The 21,552-nt window shown below is 55.3% G+C and overlaps 1 protein-coding gene across 16 annotated transcripts in view; it reads right to left on the reverse strand.

Annotated features, from left to right (window-relative positions):
* Positions 1 to 4,174: 4,174 nt before the first annotated feature.
* Brsk2 (BR serine/threonine kinase 2) overlaps positions 4,175 to 21,552 on the reverse strand; it is a 55,379-nt gene continuing 38,001 nt past the window's right edge. For 2 of the 16 annotated variants that reach the window (XM_028870475.2, XM_028870554.2), the window contains 13 exons: positions 21,503 to 21,534; positions 21,041 to 21,205; positions 20,746 to 20,843; positions 20,521 to 20,671; positions 18,468 to 18,533; positions 16,567 to 16,627; positions 15,571 to 15,778; positions 15,111 to 15,159; positions 11,740 to 11,863; positions 10,083 to 10,263; positions 9,917 to 10,006; positions 7,597 to 7,644; positions 4,175 to 6,449 (listed from right to left, as the gene is read on the reverse strand). In XM_028870475.2, the coding sequence (XP_028726308.1) occupies positions 6,232 to 6,449; positions 7,597 to 7,644; positions 9,917 to 10,006; positions 10,083 to 10,263; positions 11,740 to 11,863; positions 15,111 to 15,159; positions 15,571 to 15,778; positions 16,567 to 16,627; positions 18,468 to 18,533; positions 20,521 to 20,671; positions 20,746 to 20,843; positions 21,041 to 21,205; positions 21,503 to 21,534 (1,491 nt within the window). In that variant the 3' untranslated portion in view covers positions 4,175 to 6,231. Of the gene's footprint in view, positions 6,450 to 7,596; positions 7,645 to 9,628; positions 9,724 to 9,916; positions 10,007 to 10,082; positions 10,264 to 11,739; positions 11,864 to 15,110; positions 15,160 to 15,570; positions 15,779 to 16,566; positions 16,628 to 18,467; positions 18,534 to 20,520; positions 20,672 to 20,745; positions 20,844 to 21,040; positions 21,206 to 21,502; positions 21,535 to 21,552 lie in introns of all 16 variants that reach the window. The other 14 variants (XR_005092332.1, XR_005092331.1, XR_003734630.2 and 11 more) reach the window with 14 other exon arrangements.

Raw genomic sequence — 21,552 nt, forward strand, 5'->3', positions numbered from 1 at the left:
TGGCTGCTAGGAAGATGGGTTTCTAGCTGGAGCTGCTGTGAGGAACCTGAGACAGAGCCTAAGTAGAGTGGTATGCCTCCACCCCTTGTGGGGTGTGTGTGTGTGGGGGGGAGTACATCTGATAGGAAAGAGTGGCAAGACCTCCAAGTACATGGTGTCAAACCTTTGGAATGTATCCATGAAGGGATGGACATCTAGGTAAGGGCTGCCATCTGCTGGGCTTGTGCTAGGGCCCAGCTTCCATGCCCTAAGACACATAGGGCAGTTTTGTGTGCTAGGGCCCAGCTTCCATGCTTTAAGGCACACGGGGCAGTTGTGTGTGCTCTCCAGCTTCCATGCTCTAAGGCACATGGAGCAGTTGTGTGTGCTCTCCAGCTTCCATGCTCTAAGGCACATGGGGCAGTTGTGTGTGCTCTCCAGCTTCCATGCTCTAAGGCACATGGGGCAGTTGGCTCCTTGCTGTCTCCTTGATCCCTGTGTCATAGTGTTGTCGTCTGTATAGGGAGCAGATCTGTGAGGCAGTCCTTGGATTCAACCTTTGGTGAAGTTGAGCTCAGCTCAAGCTGAACCAACCTGGAGCAACAGATAGAGGCTGACTGCTGATAGAAAGGCACACGTGGAATGCCCAGAGGTCCCTAAATGGTAGCAGAAGTATGGCTGTCAGTGGCTGCTACCAAGTGAGGGTCGGGAAGTGAAGGAAAGGGTGCAGCTGGGAAAAGCCACTCCATCCCTAAGAATGCTCAAAGTTGCTGTGACTAGTTGGTAAGTGGAAATACAAATGTGAGCAGCACTGCTAGTGAGGGCTCAGGAGAAACACACGCTACTGGGAATGAAAGATGAGATGTGGTGACAGAAGGTAGCTGAGCTATTGCACAGCTGTGTGGGAAACAGGATTTGAAAGCAGGCAACTTGAGCATCTGCCAGAGGTTTCCAAACAGCATGAAAGGCAAAACATGGTCTTGCCAATGTGTATTCTGAGGGGAAGAAGACAGAAGAGCTATAGCCCAGTAGGGAGCTAACACTTAATGCTGTGAAGCACACAGGCTGTGTGAATGACAAATGACACTCAAGTTTCATTGTCAGGAAAATATACTCCAAAGATAGGGCCCAGATGAATCTGGGCAGCCCTGTGTTTGGACCTCAGCAAGGCAGAAAGGCTAGCCTGGTCTGTTCAACAGCAGTTACTGACACCTTTGGTCAAAAGCTGAAAGTAGAGCAAAGATTATTTGTGAAGGACTTGTGGACAAGCCTTTGTCTTAGGGTGTGAGTCCTATGATAGACACAGAAGTCCAACAAGTTTCTTGAGCAGTGCATCTCATCAGAAGCCCTGAGATGGGATGAAACAAAAAGCTATTGAGTCAGGAAGCTCTCAGGTGGGAAGTTAACTAGTGCAGTAGTGGATGCTGCTTTTCCTACAAACTGGGCAGTGCACAGGGCTAGACCCCTGAGCCATAGAGGATGCCTGTCACTGGCTTCCTGTTTGTCCTTCTGTAGCTGGGAGTGCATGACTTTGTATTGGCCTGCAAGTGTAGAAAGATTACTCTCAGGACAGATCACACACTCTTATGGCTTCACACATAACAACCTCTTTTGACTTAGAGGATGCAGTTTGAGGCTTCTGAACTAATAAGGTGAGATATGAGGCCTGGCTTGATACTGTGATGAGTTGAGACTTTGGGGTGTGATAAATATTTTGCATATGGGATAGAAGTTTAAGTGTGGCCCATGGGCAGACTGAAAATAATGCCTCTCACATCAAACATGCCGAGGCCCTCACCCTGGAACCTGTTAATGTTATCTAGCACTGAGAGGACACAAAGTTACAGGTAGAATGAAGGTTGTAATCAGCTGATATATGGTCATGGAGGTGACCCAGGCCCTTATTGAAACCATGTTCATAACAGTGGGAGGAACATCAGCCAGTAGAACTAGAGGAAACAACACAGTGACTCAGTCTGGAGCACCTGTTTGGAAGGCAGTGGTAAGGCCCTGAGCTAAGGGATACAGAGCCCCAGGAGCCCCAGGACCCCAGGACGGCCTCCCCAGGTAGGAGTACTCTTCCCTCACCTGTCAATCCAGCTGTGTATCTCAGACATCACACCCTTGGTGACCACCACCATCCCCTGGCACTCAGCTGCTGTTTGCTTTTTACTAAACATCATCAAGAGACCTAGGCTAGTGGGTATCGAATGGTGTCAGTGGAGGGGTGGGCATTGGGTCACAGGAGAATGGAATACCTGACAAGGAGCCATCAGCCAGGCTGGAAGTCTGTAGTGAGCTGGCATTGAGGTGCTGGCAGGGCTGTACAACAGGCCACCCTGCAGCTGACCTGTAGGACTTTGAGGCCCCATCGTCTCTCAAGGAATTGTGCCATTCTGCTCTCAGGATGCTCAGCTGAAGGCAGCATGAAGCCTGAGATGGCTCACCAAGGTGGTTGGGTTTTTGAGCATCTCTTCTTGAGAGGTTAGGCTGTGCTTCACTTGTCGGGTGAGGCACCCATCCTACCTGCACACTTCCTGCTGTCTTGGGACAATCAAGTTATGTCCTGAGATGGGCTGGCCTCTAGAGGCCTTCTCTTTACTCTTTGGCAGTCCTCATCTTAATTTCTTCAGAATGATGTGCAGACCAGTGGGTTTAATACTCAGTGTGAACTGCATAAGGCCGAGTCTGGTGCAGTCTCTTCCTAATTTTTTTTTTTTTTTTTTGTTTTTCGAGACAGGGTTTCTCTGTGTAGCTTTGCGCCTTTCCTGGAGCTCACTTGGTAGCCCAGGCTGGCCTCGAACTCACAGAGATCTGCCTGGCTCTGCCTCCCGAGTGCTGGGATTAAAGGCATGCGCCACCAACGCCCGGCATCCTAATTATTTTTTATATGAATAATGGGCTGAGCTTGCTTTGCCTTATATACAGTCAGAAGTGGGATTGTAGAAGCTTCCTTTATGAGCCTTGGGGGTGCAATAGTGTGCAGATGGGAAGCTGCTGGGTCTGTGAAGTAAGCTGGCCTCCTTAGTGTCCACAAAGGCTGACTGTAGACTACATGACCAGTGGGCCAGCTGGAGGAAGATCTCATGGGGATGGGTGGGTTGCTGCTCTTAGCAAAGCAGATGCAGGACCATGGGAAGACATCTTAGCACCCAGACCCAGATAATCAGGTACCTTTGGATCAAATCCTTACCTAAATCTACATTTCAAGCTAAAGTTAACTGAAAAGCTCAAATAGGAGCTTGGTCCCTTGTCCTCACCAAGTGCCTTCTGGGTACCCCACTCCTCAGAGGGCACAGGAACATCCAGAATTCAGCAAAGGGTGACCCTGGCTTTACCTTGTTGCTTTTTTGTCCTGGGTTTTGAGCTTGATTCTGCAGAGCTGCTTCCTTTAGGGCACAGTGAAGCTAGGCAAAAATGGCTCTTAGACTTCTTTGGTAAGATTGTGTGTTAACTAGGCCTCAGCTCCAGGGCAGGACCTCATTTGGAGCTACTGTACCCCCAGGAGACACACAGTAGTGTCAGAGAGCTCCAAAAGGGTAGAAGAACGCTGGCATCTACTAGGCAGAGGCCAAGGATGCTGTGAACTCCTACAGTGCAAGGCAGAACCATCAGCCCCCACTGTCAATGTGCTATTAGTAGAGCTCTGCCACTAGGCAGTGTGGCACCTGTGCCAAATGCACAGCTTCATGGGCTGGGCACTTTACTCAGACTCCGGAGAACTGTCCAGCCTCAGGCTCTTGGGCATTCAAGACATGGTACTAGACCTGTCCTCCATATAATAGCAACAGAGAGGTAGTGGTGAGGCTGGGGCATCCCGGCTGGTTATAGGGAGTATGGTAGGGACTCTTCCTGGAGAAAGCCCAAGTGCTAGGTGACCTCAGGCATACCTGAGGTGACACTGGCACTGCCATGAGGAAGACAGCACTTCTGTCATTTATAGTATCTTCCTGGCAGCTCCTTGCCAGCCTGTCTCTAGACTGCTCTTTCCCTAGCTCTGGTTCTCACTGGAAACCCATCCCTGGTGGAAGAGCCTAGGGGCAACACCCTAGTCTGTTTAACAGACCCCGTTCCAGGGGTGGACCTCTTCTCTGAGCACAGCCCAAACAGGGACAAGTTGGGGACAAGAACCACTTCCAGACATCCTGTGCCCTTTCCCATTCCCACCCAGCCCGGATGGAGACCTTGCATCATGTATCTTTACGGAAGGAATTTATTGTTCCAGAACTGAAATTGCTCACAGTTATTTGACAGGGGTTACACCAGATGGGGCTTGTCCATTTCTGTGATGTCTGCGAGTCCGCGTGTGTCCAAAGTACAAAAGAGGAAGGCTAACAAGAGGTATTGCTTTCAGTATCCTGACTCCGTGGATAAGTTCCTTCCCACTTGTACTGCGTGGCTTTGCTGTTATTATAGGTGTTTGATTTTGCCCTATGTATGGGAATCCCAGCCTATGGTGGTTGAATGTAATAGAAGCATTAAAATCTGTACATGAGGGGAAGAGCAAAGGCATGCATGAAACCTGCCCCCCGGCCCCTCCTGCTGCTACGCCGGGCACCTTGGGCCAGCTGGGAGGGACTGGCTCAGCCAGACAGAACGGAACACAGACAGAAGCTGGGGATGAGGGAAGTGAGGTGGGCTTCGGTGGGCAGCAGGCAGTGGTGCGGGTCCTTTGCCCTCACCACCTCCAGGAGGAACCCACTGCAGAGCACATTGCTAACTCCATTTCTGGCTTTGATTTTTTTTTTTTTAATTTTTTTATTTTAATTTTTAAAAAGCCCCGAGGTACCCCTGCCATCCTGTGTGTGAGAGTAGGGTGCCAGCTCAGGGCCTTCTACCCCTTCTCGCTTCAGACACCAAACCAAGATCACCCTCAGTCTGGTGCAGCAGAGAAGTACTGGGCAGTACCTCTGGGAAGCAGGCACAGTTGGCCAGTGCAAGCTGACGCCCTGTATCCTGAGCCCTCGTGTGGAACTGGAGCTGCTGCTAAGTAGTAATAAAACAACCCGGGACAGAGCTAACCACATCGTTCTTTAAATATATATATATATATATATGTATATGTGTATAGAAATAGCCAAGAGCAAGGAGCCGAAACACAAACTCTAGCTCTGCCCCAGCGGCCCGACCCCACACCCTTTTCCAAAAACAACCAAGAAAAGAAAGTTTATAAAAATATCTTGCAGGAATTCTTTTAAAGTTTACAGTAGCTTGCCAGTGCTGCATCCACTGGCTGGCTCCCCACCGTTCCCAGCCCCACAACGGCTCTGTCCTTAGAGGGAACCTGGGCTCCAGACCCACCCTGCCCAAGTCAGACAGACAGAACAGACAGACAGAAGGCAAGAGGGTGCTGCTGCTGCTCCCCCTTCCCTGAACAGAGAACAGAGACATAAAGAAACTCAATAAATTAAAACAGCAAATAAATAATACTGGTCTCAGCCCAGCCTCCACAGCTTGGCCAGCCCAGGCAGCTCTGGAGCACCCAGGTCTCTTATTTCCACTTCAGCCCAAGAGAACCATCACAGCCGGAGCTCTGCAGCCTGACAAGGTGGAACAATGGATGCAGATGAGAAGAGGTGGCCCTGGTGAGGCCAAAGTGTGGAAAAGGCGAGGTGAGTGGCCTAGGAGGCCTCCAAATGTAGCGTGGAGGACAATCCATTCCCACTGCTTCACCCACCATGGTCCCCTACCCTGGAAGATGGTGGACAGGTTATCCCTGTCAAGGGTCTGGTCACTGGGAGTCCAGGGTGGCTGGGCTAGAAGAAGAGTCCCCTGGGAGTCAGGCCCTCCTCCCTTGGGCCATGCAGAGCTGCCAGGGAATGGGCAGAGGAGGTGGACAGGGGCTAGCCTCTCTGCCCAGCAGCAGCAGCAGGAGGAGAAGGAGGAGGAGGAAGAGGAGGAGGAGGAGGAGGGTGGTCCGCAGCAGCTGCCTTCGGTCAGCCAGTGTCCACACGCAGCACAGAGGATGGCCTCGTGGAGGTGACATGTTAACTTTTCGGGATAATTCCTGGTATCAGAGCGGAAACAAGCGATGCTGTCAGAGACAGGCAGAGACAGACCGCAAGAGAGAAAAGAGAGCAAGCCCAGCAGCCCAGCCTGCGGGCCACGCCCTGGCCACTCTCCTTTCCTCCCAGGCTTGAGACAAGTTCTGGGCAGGCAGGTGGGGCCTGGTCCACACAGGGCGGCAGAAGGCCACAGTCAGTGCTGTGCTGTGCTGTGCTGGGTTGTGCTGTGCTGGGAAGGGACTAGTGTCTAAGGCTGCTCACGGTGGGCGGCGGGCGGCCCCATCTTGGCCATGTCCTTGCCCATCGGGTACTCGGTGTCCCCTCCAGGGCCAGCGGCCGCGGAGTCACCCAGGGGGCCGTGGGCACTCCGCTTGGCGGGTGTGCAGGGGGCCTGGGCCGCCTGCCCATTCTTCTCGTCTGAAAAAAGTTGTTTAATTACGTCAAAGAAGTTACTCAATGGGGTGCCTGGGTACACAGAACAGAAGACAAAAAGAGAGAAAAGAAAAGAAAAAGGGGGAGGGGAGAGAGGGAGGGAAGGAGAGAAAGAACAAACAAATGAACGAAGGGGCCTTGACAAGAGAAAGAAGAACCCAACGAGATGAAGTCAGATGGAATGGCAGAGCAAGGATAGGCGGGTAGCAAGCAGGGTGGGCAGGCGGCCAGCGGGTCCCTAGTACCGGGAGCGATGCAGTGGGAGGGGCTGTTGGCTGTGGGACGGACAGACCCTTGGACCCTCCATACCTTCAGAGGAGCAGGGGACCTGGGGGCTGCTTCTGAGAACCGAGGCCCAGGCCTGGCAGTGAGAGTCCTCCCTCACCCAGCGTAGCCCCGAAGGTCCTGGGCCTCCCTTCCCAAGTGTCAGGGCCACGGAAGCTGGCCAACCCCAGGAGTAGAAAGAGCAATGGAAAGACCAGGGCTGAGTCAGACCCTGGGGTTGGCTGCTGCTCTGTGGGTAATGGTTGCTCTCAGAAAGGGTGGCCAGAGCCAGTGACCAGCAGCATACAGGGAGAGCCTGGCCCTGGCTAGCACAGACAGTTTAGCAGCAGACAGACAGGATGAATGGTTGGCGGGCAGGCAGGGAGCTGGGGACAGGCAGCCACAGCTGGGTTTCTGGTCCTGGAGGGCAGAAGTAATGGGTGACCCTCCACCCTCCTGGGCCTGTGCTCACTGCCCAGCTGTGCCAATTGGATACCTCAGTTCTATTCTCTCACTTGACATCAATCTGAGCCCAGTAGCGGATACCCCTCCTCTTCTGACTGGCATGGTCTATGGACAGGTGTCCACTTGCCCTCCAGGGCAGTGCTACATCTAGGCAGTGCTTTTACATCTAGGACCATTGTGGGCCTCAAGCACAAGGACCTTTTCCTGCTCTGAGCGTTGAAGTCCCTCCTCAGCCTGGCCTGATTGTAGAAATGGGGAGCAGGGAGTGAGTGGTTAAGACCGCTCTTGGTAGAAGATGGGGCCCAGGGGTGGTGGGTGGTCCACTGCCTGTGCATACACAGGGGACCCAGGACAGTCCAGGGACAGTGGGACAACACTAATCAGGGTAGGCTGTGGGGGCACGCAGTGGAAGTGGCAGGCTGGGGGCCAAGTGAGCATGAGGGGTTCTTACCACATTTGGAAAGCCGCCCCGTCATCACTTCCATACAGTTAGTGGTGTCTGGAGCACAGAATGGAAAGAGGGAGGGAGACAGTAAACAGGCTGCCCACCTGCTACCTGGGGCTGGTTGGCAACCTGCGGCCAGCCAGGGTGGGAGGGGGCAGGACCCTGAGAAGGCTGGAGCCAGGAGTGGACAGAGTCCAGGGGGGATTGGGGCTCATAGAGGAGCAGGGCTATGAGTAGACAGGGCCTAAGAATAGTGGCTGGCAGGAAGGGGAGCTGAGTCTGCAGATACAGGGTGAGAAAACAAGGCAAGCCCAGGGAAGTGTTGGGTTTGGAAGGAGCAGAGCTGAGAGCTAGGATCTAGGTCAGAGTAGGCCTATGACTACAACTGGGAGGGAGCCAGGCAGGTGGTGGACAGTCACCCGCCAATAGCCAAAGCCAGAAGACTGGAAGTGGTCTTTCCCCCTTGTGGGCCTGTCTCCCCTGGGCTAGATAAACCTCTTGCTCTGGCACTGTTTAACAGTCCACCTGTACAGTGCCTGTACCTCACCACCACTGGCTCCCATTTACCCCTCCTCTCCGACTATGCTAGGCCTACTGACATCAGAAGACCTGGATGGGGCATGTCCATTGGGCCTACTCATTCGTTCCCAGCCTCCTCTCCCTGAGTGGGGTCACTGAATGGTCCCCAGGTATCCTGGAGGTCTATTTCTGCCCACTGCCAGCAGGGTCTCTGGAGCCAAGCTCACTGGACAAGGGCCCAGGACATAGGGACACAATGGGAAGGTATCAGGGGCACAAGCTGAGATCTAAGAGTGGGTGGTACCCAACAGTCTCTAGGGTAGGTTCTGGCACTGATAGGGCTGACTGAGTAGAACTGGTGAGTGGGTCCTGTGTACAGGCCACACCCACCATATTCCCTGCAACATATTGGGACATGACACTGGGTAGGGCTATGACAGAACATCTCATAGGACAGGGTATGGAGAGCTGTCCAATACTCAGGAGTACAGGAGGGTTGCAGTGTCTGAGTGGTCACCAAGAGCAGAACCCCAGCGCATGCTAAACCCTGGATTTGCCTTAAACAGCCCTGGCCTGCCTCAGACACTGCCTGTCATTTCTTGCCCCCAGTTTCCCACTACTATTGCTAGTCCCCAGCCCGTTTTCCTCCTTCCAAGATGGAGGCCTAAAGCCCAGGAAGACAAGACTGACTGAAGTACAAGTGCCTACAGGAGCATCTGGCCCTGCCTGCTCGAGAAGAGTGGACAGCCGAATGAGACCAGGGCTGCTGGGGCTCCAGCCCCGCCTGCCAGATGATAAGGCCCATGTTGGGAGCACATCTACAGGCGATGGAATGAGGATGGAATGAGATGAGGAACAGGTGGAAAGGCCCTACACACACACACGCACGCACGCACGCACGCACGCACGCACGCACACACACACACGCCAAGTGACAGGCCCCAGATGTGGAGACAGTAAGCTGGGAATAGGGCTCAGAGAAGCTGGCCCTGAGCCACATCCCATCTTTTCTAGACTTCTCAAGAGTGTCTAAGTAGCCCCATGCCATACACCATCAGTCTGTCCCTTTGCTAAAAGATAGCCCAGACTCTATCCTAACTATTATTCTGACACACAGGTCCCATGTGTATGCCTATGCATAGGGCCAGACACACAGGCACTACCTCCTCCCATAGACACCAGCAGCCCAGGTGCCTGCCTTAGCACCATGCTAGGACCAGAGCCTCAGACCCCATCCTGCTTAAGGCAGAGCTCTGGTGGTCAGTGGCATGGAGGTGGTGAGTCCCAGCCATTGTAGGGCATTTCAGGGGGAGCCCCAAGGATTAAGGCCTTGGGCCCTACTCCCAGAGCCTGCTCAGGCTGCCCTCATGTCCAGCTGCCTGGGTGCTGAGCCTGCAGGCCTGTCCGGAGCCAGGCCAGGTGAGTGGCCACGGGGCACCCCTCTTAGGGCAAGCCTGGCTCTTGCAGGAGGCCCTGCCCGCAGCCCCTCCCCTCCCCGGCAGCAGGCCGGACACCTTACCTGCCAGCGTCAGAGGCTACTCTCGTAGCTGGTGGCCACCTTCTGGCCCTTAAGCCCAGCACCCCAGCTTAGTCCTGGCGCTGGCGGGGGTGGTTCTACGGTGGACAAGAGGTGCCTTTCAGTGTGATGCAGCCCACCATGCCCTGGGAGGGGCCCTGCTCCCTGAGGGGTGCAGCACTGCTCAGGGCAGGGAGGTGGGCATCCGTCAGAGTAGGAGGCCATGTCAGTCCTCATACCTCCCATCCAAGCAGCACTAGCCATAGATGCTCTGCCAAGCCCCCACCTCACCTGACAGGTGCTGGGCTGATGGCTGGTCATGAGTGCTCAACAGCTGGGCCTGGATGGTCTCCACCACCCTCTTGAAGCGGCGACTGGGGCCTGGGGGAAAACTGGCAGTCAGGGCACCGGCAGGACCAGTGAGGGTCAAACATAGCTACCCAGTGAGCTGGCTTACCTGAGAGCAGTGTGAATGTGACTGAGTAGATGCCATTCTCCTTCTGGGCCTCTCCACCCTCAGTGTAGGTGATGTCCACCTGGAACTTTACTGGCTTCTGGAACACCGCTGGGCCCCCTGTTGCCTTATATTCGGCCCGGAAGCTTGTCTGGGAGATAACGCTGTGGCTGAGGCTGGGTATCTGCAGTGTGCACAGGTTGGACATGAGCGCAGCCTACCAGCAGGCCTCACTCCTGGACCTCTGGGGAGGTGACCTCAGCAGAGCCAGTACTATGTGGGCACCAGACACAAACCCAGCCCTCCAAGTCATCTCCAGTTTTAAGAAGTATAACACAGTATAACCAAGTATAACACAGAAGACTAACAGAAACTTACTTCAGAGACCCCTTGCTCAGCCAGCCAGGGTGTACACTAGCCTATATCCTGGGTTTCCCACAGAAAACCCTAAACTGGAAGGGGTTAGGTGGCCTTAGAAACCTGAGTCAGGGGCAGGAATAGAGGAGCATCATGGTAGTGATCAGGAAAGCTATGGGCCTTTTGTGGATGTGGGAGGCTGTGTGTGAGTCCACAGCACCGAGGGCTGGTCACATGCACTTGACGGCAGCAAGAGCAGAACTAGAAAGCAGAGAGGGTCACCCCAGTATACAGGACGAGCCACCATGGGGAAGTGCTGAGGGCCCCAGGATGGCCTGGTGACCCAGGGGCCTTGTGAAGGGGTGTAATGGGTAGAGGCGAGGAAGAGACAGACTCAAGTCCAAGGGTAGGAGTGCTAAGGAGACACAGCAGGCCAAGAGTCTGGCCAACCTCAAGGTGACCACTCTATTGGGAATGGCCTTCCCTGGCTTGAGTCCTCTGGCAGACATTCTCAGTTGTCCCCAGAGGACCAAGGAAATCCTTCAACTGTAGCCACAGATATGGTAGTCTGAAGATTCTAGGGCAGAAAGGCAAGGGCACCTTGGAGCAGGACCTATCTTGGAATAAGGCAGGCACCTTCTGATGAATAACCATTGGAAAGATGACTTCCCTGGGCCAAAGTCAGCATATTGAGGTTCTGGGGTGGGAGGTACAACCTGAGGGAAGTCCTAGAGAGGCCCAGCCCAGAATAAGGCAGCCCTACACAGGAGGGACAGAGTCAATTCTGAGGGTACTCTGGGAGTTCGTATCCTGGCTGGAAAGTCTCATCTCCAGTCTTTAGGTGCCTTTCTGCTCCTTAGAACATAGGGATGCCCCATGTTCTCTGAGAACCCCAGTCTCTTCAGGAAGGTTGGGGGTGACAGGAGGTCACAGACTTCAAATAAGGAAGTAATATGGAAAACAGAGTCTGGGCCTCTAGATGTTAACTGGGTGTTATCAGAACCCACACAGATCCCACGGGGTCACAGCCTCTTTTTAATTCATGTGGCCGGCCACCTGTGCTTCACCCTCAGCCTCAGGGAGGTCTCACCTGAAGACCAGCACACCCCAGCCACAGGCAGCTCCCCACTCCCAGAGGTGCAGCTCCCAAAAAGTTGAAGGCCTAGGTAGACAGTGGTGGTCCAGGCAGAAGAACAGAAGGACAGGTGGGTGTCCAGAGTTAGTGGGAGTGAGAGGTCCTGTGGTCTGCCTGGAGGCTGGGCCCATGAGTGAGGGTTTCTACCTGGCTCTGCTGTAACCTCACCGAAAGGAAGGCATGAACGATGTCAGCCTTGATGGAGCTCAGGGGCTTGTCCTTGATCACCACAAAGATCTGCTCCTCCTTCTCGAGGTTGATGAAGTTCCCAAACCACGATTTCTTGGCCAGCCTAGGCAGAGCAGAGGCTGTGATGAAGGGACTGTGATGCCTGGTCCATTCCTGCAACCTCCATAGGGGCTGGGGCAGCAGAGCCCCACCGCAGAGCAGTGCTGGTGCCCCCAACGACCCAGAGCAGCCCTGTGGCCCTAATGCTAACTTGACCACACCACTCCCTCCAACTCCACAATCCAACCCTAAGGGCAACCCCTACCTCTAAACTTACCCCACAAACAAGACAAAACCTAACCAAATACATTTTTACCGTAACAACCAAAATCCTTAACCATAACCAAACTTCCATAACCCCTAACCTTCCCCCAATATCCATAAACCTAGACCTGTATCCTCAGCCTGAGCCCTCTGTCACTAACCCAGACCCCATGTTTTTAACATGGACCCCTTGTCCCAACCTTCACCCTACAACCCTAACCCCAATCCTATGTCCTTAACTATAAATTTCACCCCAACACACACCCAACCACAAGTCCTTGACTCCTACAGAGATGTCTGAGTGGCACTTGCTGGACATTCCACTGGATAGAGCATGGAACAGGAGAGTGTCTAGGTCTCACCCTCAATTTGGGCCCTAAATTTTGGAGAAGCACGCTCTCCAGCTTCCTGGTAGAAATGTTCCCAGGGCATGCTACAGAGTCTGGTGGGGCTCTCTGGGGTCAGGTCAAGATTATGTGGCTCCACACCCCAGCTTGTGGAGTAAGATCCCTGGCAGACCCTCAGAGTCAGTTAGGGAAGGCCCTGCCCTGAGCGCTCACGGCCACAGCCTCATCCAGGTCTGGCATACGCTGCCCACAGGACTTGTTCTCTTCCCATGATAGCTTGACGTAGTGCTTGGCCACCGCTCCACTACTGCCTGGCTGACCTCAGCTGTCCGGTCAGGAAACGCCAGCACCGCCCCTGGCCCACTGCGCCACTCCTCACTGTATACACCACCTCCTAAGTTGTGAATACTCGACTCTTACGTAGAATCCTTCAGCTTCAGGGGCTGGAAATGGCAATCCAAAGGGATGGAAGGCAGATATCAAGCTTCCCAGCCTCACTTGCAGGGCCCTCCCAACTAATCATACGCACAGCTGAAGCTCTTTCCAACTTGCTGACAGGCTTCCCACCAACATCTGCAGAGACCCCCAACCCAAGCCACCACCATGGGCAACTGGAAGAGATTCTTTCCTAGCCCTAGAGACCACCACAGCCCATTGACACTTGGCTTGCAGCCTTGAGAACAGAAAGCAGAATGTCCAGTCAAGTCATTGCTAGATGCCTGTTCCATAGATCCTGGGGTGGGGGGCTGGGGGGTTGGGGGGGGGCGAGCTGCAGGCTGACTCATGGCAACTCCCAGGCAACATGGCCAGGCAGACTTCAAATGCCTGGTATAGCTGCAGTGGGGGCACAGTCAGCACCCCCAGTCAGAGATATCCCTGTATCAGTGACTCAGAGAGGCTGGAAACTGGGGAGGTGGCCGCAGAAGCACACTGGTGTTCAGGGATAGGGTTAGCATGTGGCTAGCATGAGCAAGAATATCTGTGCTGGGAAGCACAGGCCTCCGTTAACCTAGGCTGAGTGTAGATTTTCCTGGCTGTGTGACTGCCCCCTTGTTCATTTCTGGGGTGGGTCTTTTGCCTCTGTAGCAGACAGAGACACCCCCCCCCCCAGCCCCTTTGTGCTTCAGCTGTCAGCTCTGTCCAGTCTGTGTGTAAATGTCCCTTGGGCAGGCCCTATGTCTAGAGACCAGCAATGTGGTTCTGGAAAACACAGGTAGAGCTTCTGGATGAAAATAACAGATGTAAGCAATAATACTTGTCTGGTATGGCATGTGAGACATGGCCACGTCTGAAAGAAGCCAGAGGATCAGAGGGGATTACATGGCACAGGGTGACAAAGCCCATAACAGAGCTCTGGTGTCCATATTGCTGGGCCCTAATGCTAGCCTGGGCACACAGAATTCTGGGTGTGGGCTGCATGAGAGAAAGGCCTACCTCGGTCAGTGGGCAAAAATCGTTCAGCTTAGTGGGCCCCAGCTAACAGCTGAAGGCACTGGAGAGAGAGGCTCTGCAAGAGTGACTTCTATAGACTGCTGCAGCTCCCATGGCTTCTAGCCAGCTGGCCCGACATCATGGATGACCAAGGGAGCCAGTTCCTGAGCTACCTCTCCTCTCCTGGTCATAGTTCTGTGGAGGCCATGACCAATGAGGAACAGGCTTGTGAGAGAAAAGGAGGGTACTAAGCCCTTAGCCCTCCTGGGCCACTGTGCAGGGCCAGGGGAGGGTGAGAACAAAGCTTCCCAAGGGTCTTGATCAAGGAGGAGGTGGTGTGGAAGGCCAAGGCCTTTCTCACTGGCCTTAAGCTACAGTCACAGATTTTCTACTTTTCTGGGGGGGGGGTATTTATAAGTATATCTCCAAAACCTTTGATCAGAGCAACATAAAGGCCTAACCTAGGCAAAAATGGTCCTGCACTCCCAGAGCCTCAGGGCAGGAGCCTCTGACCTCCACCTGGACCAAAAGCCTGCACAGCAATTACCTCTGCAGACGCTGCTCCCAGTGGGCTAGCACAGAGCAAGCAACCTCCCGTGGGTCCTTACTGGGTGCTGGCAACACAACTGAGGCCTTTCTTCTTATCTGGCCACTGTGTGAGGTTGTTGAGCTACAATGATATACGCCATGCTTCCCCCCACCTCGGTCATACGACATTTTCACACTTTCACACCAGTAGCTACCAAGGAGGTGATTACTGAGAGACCACTGTGAAAGACACAAAGAAGCCACACTATATGGGCATTCAGCGTTTGTAGGGGGCAACACTGGGCCTGCCTGTATTCCCTTTCCTCCAGCTGAAGGCTAGAGGTACTCTGTCTGTCCCAGGCCTCTGCCTATTCTCCCTCCCCCCAAGCATCACAAGCCAACCAGGCTACTGGTGCTGTACCTGGGCCCTACATCTTGTAGCTGTCTTTTCTCCTCAGCACAATCCCGTCTCTACCGTGTCCAAACCATCCCTGTGATCCCTTAGACTCCTGGGAAGCCCAGGACACAGTCACTTGCTTCTAGCCAACTTCAGGTTCCTCAGAGGACATGTCCACCACTGGCATTCCTCATGTGGACAGGACCTAAAGTTCATAAAAACTCACGGGCTAGGTCAGGCCCAAGGGGTTCAGGCCAGGGACCAAAAGCCTTCAGGTGGTTACCCCTGCCCAGCAGGAAAGATCCTAGGTCTCTCTCTCACCAGCCTCACGCAAAGCCACTTACTCTGGAGAGGACTCTGGGGTCAGGTTGGACATCTCCTCTGGCGTGGGAACTGTGTACAGGAAAGGACAAGGGCAAGGCTGGGTGAGCGCTGCAGGTTGTGTCCATTTGGCCCCCTGGCCCAGTGCGCTGTTCCATGCTCTGGTGCTGAAATCCCATTGTGCCCCTCCAGCCTCCCCCGCCCCCCTTCCCCCCCCCTCGCCCGCTGAGCAGAGAACTGGCCCCACCACAGGCCAGGACCTATAGACCTTCTGACCACCCAAAAGGCTTCACTGAACATAACTGCTGCTCGAAAATGACAGAATGGGGCCTGGGACAAGAGAGGGTACAGGGCAGACTCGGAGACTTTTGGAGAGGCCCACAGACCCGCCAGCTGTAAGCATGTTCCATCTCAGCAGTACAGGACCACTACCACCCCCCCATGCAGATCCCACCACCTAACCAACCCCACATCCATGCTAACCTTGCAGTTTCCGGCGGTGGAAGCGAGGTGAGCCCAGGAAGCTGTTCTTGATGGAGTTGAGCCGTGTCCGCCAGGGCACCCCTCCAACACTAGGACTGGATGGTGGTGTGGGGTTGGGTGTGCCAGCTGGGCTCTCCTTTGGCGTGTGGACAGGCGTCCCTTTGGGGGTAGGAAGGGGACTACCCCTTGGTGAGGGGTGAGGGGTCACCTGTATGGTGGGGACAGATTTGGCGTTTGATTCAGTCCCAGTTGGCAGGAGCCGGGCAGGGGCCGGCAGGGTCGGGGGCCCAGGGGACAGGGCCAGTGGAGGGCCAAGGCTGGCTCCAGGAGGCCGGGTCTGGGTGCAGGCCGGGAGCGGATTGGACTTGGTGCCCTGCAGCGGCTTGTCAGTCAGCTTTGCCTTGCACGGCAAGGTCTGAGTCTTGGGGTTGGGCCGCAGGGCGGCCTGTGGAGAGAGGATGTGTCCAGGCCGAGAGGCGCTCCGACAAGCTTCGGACTCCGAGGAAGTGGCCGGGGGGCAGGCCACATAGGGAAGCTCAGGGGGCAGAGGGGGCAGGACGAACTTCCTAACAGGCTACGGTGGCGCAGAGCAGGGGCAGGAGGGGTGACCGCGAAGCGGGGCCCGTGCCCACCCCACCCACATGCACACACAGCAGCCAGGATCGGCAACATCATTCAAGCAGGACCCCAAGCAGGACCAGAGGGAGGGGGCAGGCGAGGGGAGGGTTTGCCACAAAAGAAAACAAGTGACACACGAAAACGGACAACACAAAACAAAAGAACATGCAGTTAGCCAGCACCCAGCATCAGAACAGCAGCCAGGAGGGTGCCCGCAAAGGAGGCCTGTGTGCAAGGCAGGGAGGGGCTACTTCCCAGTCTGTGGAGGCCCTGCTCCCCACCCCCGGGGACTTTGGCTGGGGCTCCTTTTTTTTTTTTTTTTTTTTATTTCCTGAGGCTAGCCCTGTAACCTAAGGCTTAGGTGGGGTAGTCACTCACCCGAGGACTGCTGAGTGGACTTGTGGAAAGGCCTGAGGATGCGCCACTGATGGATCGAGACCTGGGGGTGCAAAGCAGAGTATTGATTCAGCAGGCGAGGGCTCCAAGCTCCTGTCCCCTAGGTAGCCCTTTCAGGAGGCCTGGGGTACTGGCCCAGAGCTCCAAGGCTCCTACCATGCCCAGAAGGGTTTCTGGAGGCACAGCTGTGTTGGGGATCATCCTGCTGACCTTGGCAGTCACCATCAGTATGCAGCCAAGGTTCCTGGGGCTCCTCTCCACTCAGACGAGCCACCCACCAGCGACCCCAGGCCACCCACCAGCGACCCCAGGCCACCCACCAGCGACCCCAGACCAGGCACATGAAAAGGTACTAAGGGGCCCTCAACAGCAGTCCACAGACACTGTGTGGACAGAGGTGCAAGGACACGCAATAAAGGATTCCCGTGAACTAGATAAAGCCTCATGCATCCCATGACCCTGGCACCCAAGTCCAGCCTCTCCAAGGCTGGACTGTACAACGTCCAGTATGTGGTTCACTACCTGGGCACTTGCCCAGTCCTTTCACATCCACCGCTACCCACAAGAGAAGCCCAGGACCATCCCACAGCCTTCATCTTAACCCACTATTACCCCACCAGGCTGAAGACCTAGCCTGCAAATAGCTAGGGGCAGGTGCTAGCCCCATGTGTTCACTGCAACATGGTAGCACAGCTGCTCTGCAGGTCAGAGACCAGGCCTTCCATCCAGCTCACCATGAAAGGACCCAAAAGCACTAGTTCACCCTTGGCAGTGGGACCTGCCATCTTGAGTGGGAAAAGTGGGGGTGGGGTACAGCCACAGGAGGAAAGAGGACAGAAGAGCACTAGACCAGCTTGCACTGCCCAGGCCTGCCCACCAGGAGCCAGACTATACACAATGGGTCTCTGATCCCCCCGCCTGGGCAACTCTCACCTCGAGCACCTGTGAGCAGAGCCCTGTGTCCATGACCTCCGAGTCTCTCCACCCACTGCTAAAGGAGCCCAAGAAACATGGGTGACCCATGGTCAGGGCAGCATGCCTGGGTCAAAGTGGTACCAGGGCTCCCCACTGGGACCAAGGTCCAGGTGTACAGCTAGGAGCCAGGCCCTGAGAAGATGGAGATGGTCATAGCAGGAGACGGGAGAGGGGATGCAGGCACGAGCAGTGAGGCCTGGGCCTTCAGTCCCACCATGCCAGATAGGAGCACACTGCTGGCACAAGGGCAGAAGAAGGGAAGCTGAGACGGAAGCATGGGAGCCATATCAACCTCTCCTCGGTCCAGCAATGCTGGAGTGGGGCTGCAGCCCGTCCAAAGTGGGAAAGATGACTCCAGCCCTGAGGACAGCCAGGTGGGCAAGAGGCAAGCAGGAAGGGGCACAGGCAGGTACAGGGGGCAGTGTGCTGCTCAACAGGATGTGGCCCAACCAATCAGCAGCGTGAGTGGGCAGCAGATGTTACTGGCCTGTTGTCACTTGCCAGGGGCTTGGGACACTCAGTCACTTAAACTGGCCAGCCCTTGAGGGAACAGCACCCAAGGCCGTCTGGACAAAAGAGCAACAGGGGTGGCAGGCCTGTAACCGTAAGGGGGCGTCTGTTCAGGGTGCAGGGTTGTGCCCCTGTCCTGACCCTAAGCAAACCTGGAGTCTGTGGCCCTCTGCTTTGGGCTGGCCATGGGCCTTGCCCCAGCAACCCCACCCCTCCTTGCCTCCTCATAGCTGGCCAGGCTCTTCCCCTGACCTGCTGGATGATTCCATTCCCAGAAAGGAGAGGTGGAAGTGTCTGTTAGTAAAGCCCTGCCTCCAGGCCCGCCTCTGTCTGCCTGGTTCAGGCAGGAGTCCTGCATCTGGGGCTGGGAGGACAGGATGGATGGGCAGGGTGTATACCTGTCTTCTTTGCTGAATTGGGGATGGGCTTCAGCGATATCCAGGCTTTTACTGAACACTGCTTTACTATAGCAGGAACAAAGCGAGAAAACAGAGTTACTGCCCTGGCCACACGCATGCAGGTCAGCTGCCGGGCCATGTGCTGCCTGGCCACGCCAAGCAAGCCCTCCAAGCATGGCCCGCCAACCCCAGGCCACTGTACGGAGATGAAGAGAGAGGAAGGGGACAGGAGCCACAGCACAGCCTGCCCTGGGTGACCTTCTGGGTAAGGAGCCAGCCAAGCTTAGGGATATCTAGACTCACCACCAGCCACAGGATCCCTTGTCCCAACCAGTGGTCCCATCACAGGTGTCAAGTGGTAAAACCAGAGCAGAAGCAGGCTAGACGTGCCAGGACAAAGGATCTTCCATATTCCCTTGGAGACAGCCACCACCCCACTGATGGGCCCACCCTGTAGCACCTAGGCCTAGAAGGTGTATTAGAAGCCAGGGAAGCTCACTCAGGCTTTAGATGCTGGAAGGGCTGAGCTCTGGCCCTCAGCTGCTACCCTTTGGGGTTCAAGGGAGGCCAGGGAGAGGCAACCATCTCTTGAGCAGATGGTGTGCACTAGAGCTGCTGGGAGAGTCCTGATGAAGTGAAGCATATCCACAAGAGGCGGAATCCCAGAGAAGGGCTAGGTAAGAACATGGCCAAGAGGGACCCTTGCTGTCCCGCCTTGTTGCCAGAAGCCGAGGGGCTGTGGGCCATGGCTGGCTGGAAAGTTGGAAGAAGTTTCTCAAGGAGGGAAACTTTGAGGCCAGAGCATGAGTCAGCCCAGATCCATGGGGGAGGGCCTAGCGGGGCAGACATACCGGCACCCCAGAGTCAAGGCAGAGGAAATCCTATCCTGATGACTACCTAGCCACCTCATGGCTCCCAGTTCCTGACAAATTCAGGGGCAGACCTGGCCTGCTTCAGCACTCAAGCTCCCAGCAGGAAGAATGAACTGTAGGTGGGTGCTGTGTGCAGAGTACAATGCTGACCTCTGCTGGCAGGGCCTGTGGGATCTCCCAGCTCCAGGTCCGTTCACGGATGACCCAAACCCCTGCTTGTTAGGGAGCTCCACTCAGCCAGGGCAGGCTTGGCAGGCTCTAAGTGCCCTTCTACTCATCACTCTCCTGAATTGTACATCCTGCCCACAACACTGCTACTGGCCACCAGGGAAGGACGAGCCTGCTAGGCAGGGGACTCTGAACAAAGCTGTACCACATCACAGCCCAGCTCAATACAGATCAGAGACAGCCAAGCACCAGGGAGGGACAAGCCTGCTGAGCAAGGAGCTCTGAACTTATATATGAACTTATAGCTGCACCATATCACAGCCCAGCTCAAACAAGAACAGAACAGCCAGGTACATCCCAGCCCAGCCTAGTCCAGTCCATCCCAGCTCAGCTCAGCCCAATTCAGTTTTGTCCAGTCCAGTCTAGTTCAGTCATGGCCAACTCAACCCAGCCCAGGACTGCCCAGCTTAGTCCAGACCAGACCAGCTCAGTCCAGGCCAACTCAGTACAGACCAGCTCATTCTAGTCTAGCACAGCTCAGCCCAGATCAGCTCAGTCAGTCCAGTTTAGTCTAGGACAGCCCAGTTCAGACCAGACCAGACCAGTTCAATCTATCCCAGCCTAGCTTAGTCCAGGCTAGCACAGCTCAGTCTAGTCCACCCCAGCTCACCCCAGTCCATTTCACAACAGTCCAGCCCAACTCAGCCTGGTCAAATTGAGTCCAGTCCAGTCCAACCCAGGTCAGTTGAGTACAGTCCAGCTCAGCCTAACCCAGTCCAGTCCAGCCCAGCTTAGTCAGCTCAGTCCAGTACAGCCCAGCTCAGCCCATGCAGCCAGCCAGCCAGCATGCTTAGCACCGTGAACTCCAACCCGCTCTAGTGGCCTCAGTTCAGATCCCAGGGATAGTGGACAGAGACAAGCAAGGCCAGAGAAAGGGTAGTAGGCTAAGAACCTGATGCTGCCCTGGTCAGGGCAAAGGAGGGAGGCTTGGGCCCCCAGGGGCAGGCACATACCTCTGGCCATGCTGAGCCATCTCAATGGCTCTCCGTGCAGGCACTGGGGAGCCACCATCTGTCACACTGAGTACTTCCATGGACTTGCGCTCAGGTCGCCGCTTGCCATGCCGGTTCAGCATCGGGGAGTCCACACGCTTCCGGGGAGGGTCTGTGTGCAGACTGGGGTCAGGCTGGGCCAAAAGCCAGGAACAGGGGGCACAGGGTAGACTGGAAGCTTTGTACCTATCTCATTCCTGGGAGGTAGGTCCTCATCCTCATGGCTGGGATACCGTTCTTTCCGGTCCAGGAGGAGGAAATAGATCATCTTTTCCTGATTTTCCCTGCAGAAGGTAAGAGGTGCCAAGAGGGTGGGCATATGGTGATATGGGGTACCTGACAATGACGCTGCAGGGACTCTGGCTGTGGCCACCTGCCTTGGAGGGTCCACAGGGGGGCAACAAGGATGTTCCCTAGAGCAGCTAGAGCTTGGGGCATGGAGCCCAGTAACTAAGCCAGCCCTACCCCCACTCCAACATACTCCTCAGATAGCAGGTCCTGCAGCAGCTTGTTGCGGTCTCGGAAGCAGCCCAGCGAATGCATGCTATCCAGCACATCAGGGTCGATGTCTTCCAGGCTGGGCAGTGAGCGGATCTGAACCTTGCGTGGGATGGGCTGTTCCGGCTCTGGCTCATTCTTGCCACCTCTGTGGACGACAGGGCACCCAGCAGCAGTCACTCATTCCTGGCCCATTCTGAAACCATTCCACCCACCCTGAGGTGGCCAGGAGGGTAGGAGGTCCACCCTCACGTGAGCCCAAGTCCTGCTGCTGTCCCTGCACCCAGCCCTGCAGACCTCCTGTATCCTGCAACAGCCGCTCAGGGAGGCCAAGAGTGAGGCTAGGGCAGCCCCGAGCTGGCTGGCACCCTCCCCCCTTCCTATCAGGCCCTGCAGGCCACAGCAACAGGCAAAGCAGGCGTTAGTGGGCAGAGAAGCTACTTACATATACCATATGTGTTTCTGAATGTGCTCTAGCTACAAGGAAAGAGAAAC

The sequence above is a fragment of the Peromyscus leucopus genome, chromosome 1 (assembly GCF_004664715.2).
Source record: "Peromyscus leucopus breed LL Stock chromosome 1, UCI_PerLeu_2.1, whole genome shotgun sequence".
In the NCBI taxonomy this organism is placed as follows: domain Eukaryota; kingdom Metazoa; phylum Chordata; class Mammalia; order Rodentia; family Cricetidae; genus Peromyscus; species Peromyscus leucopus.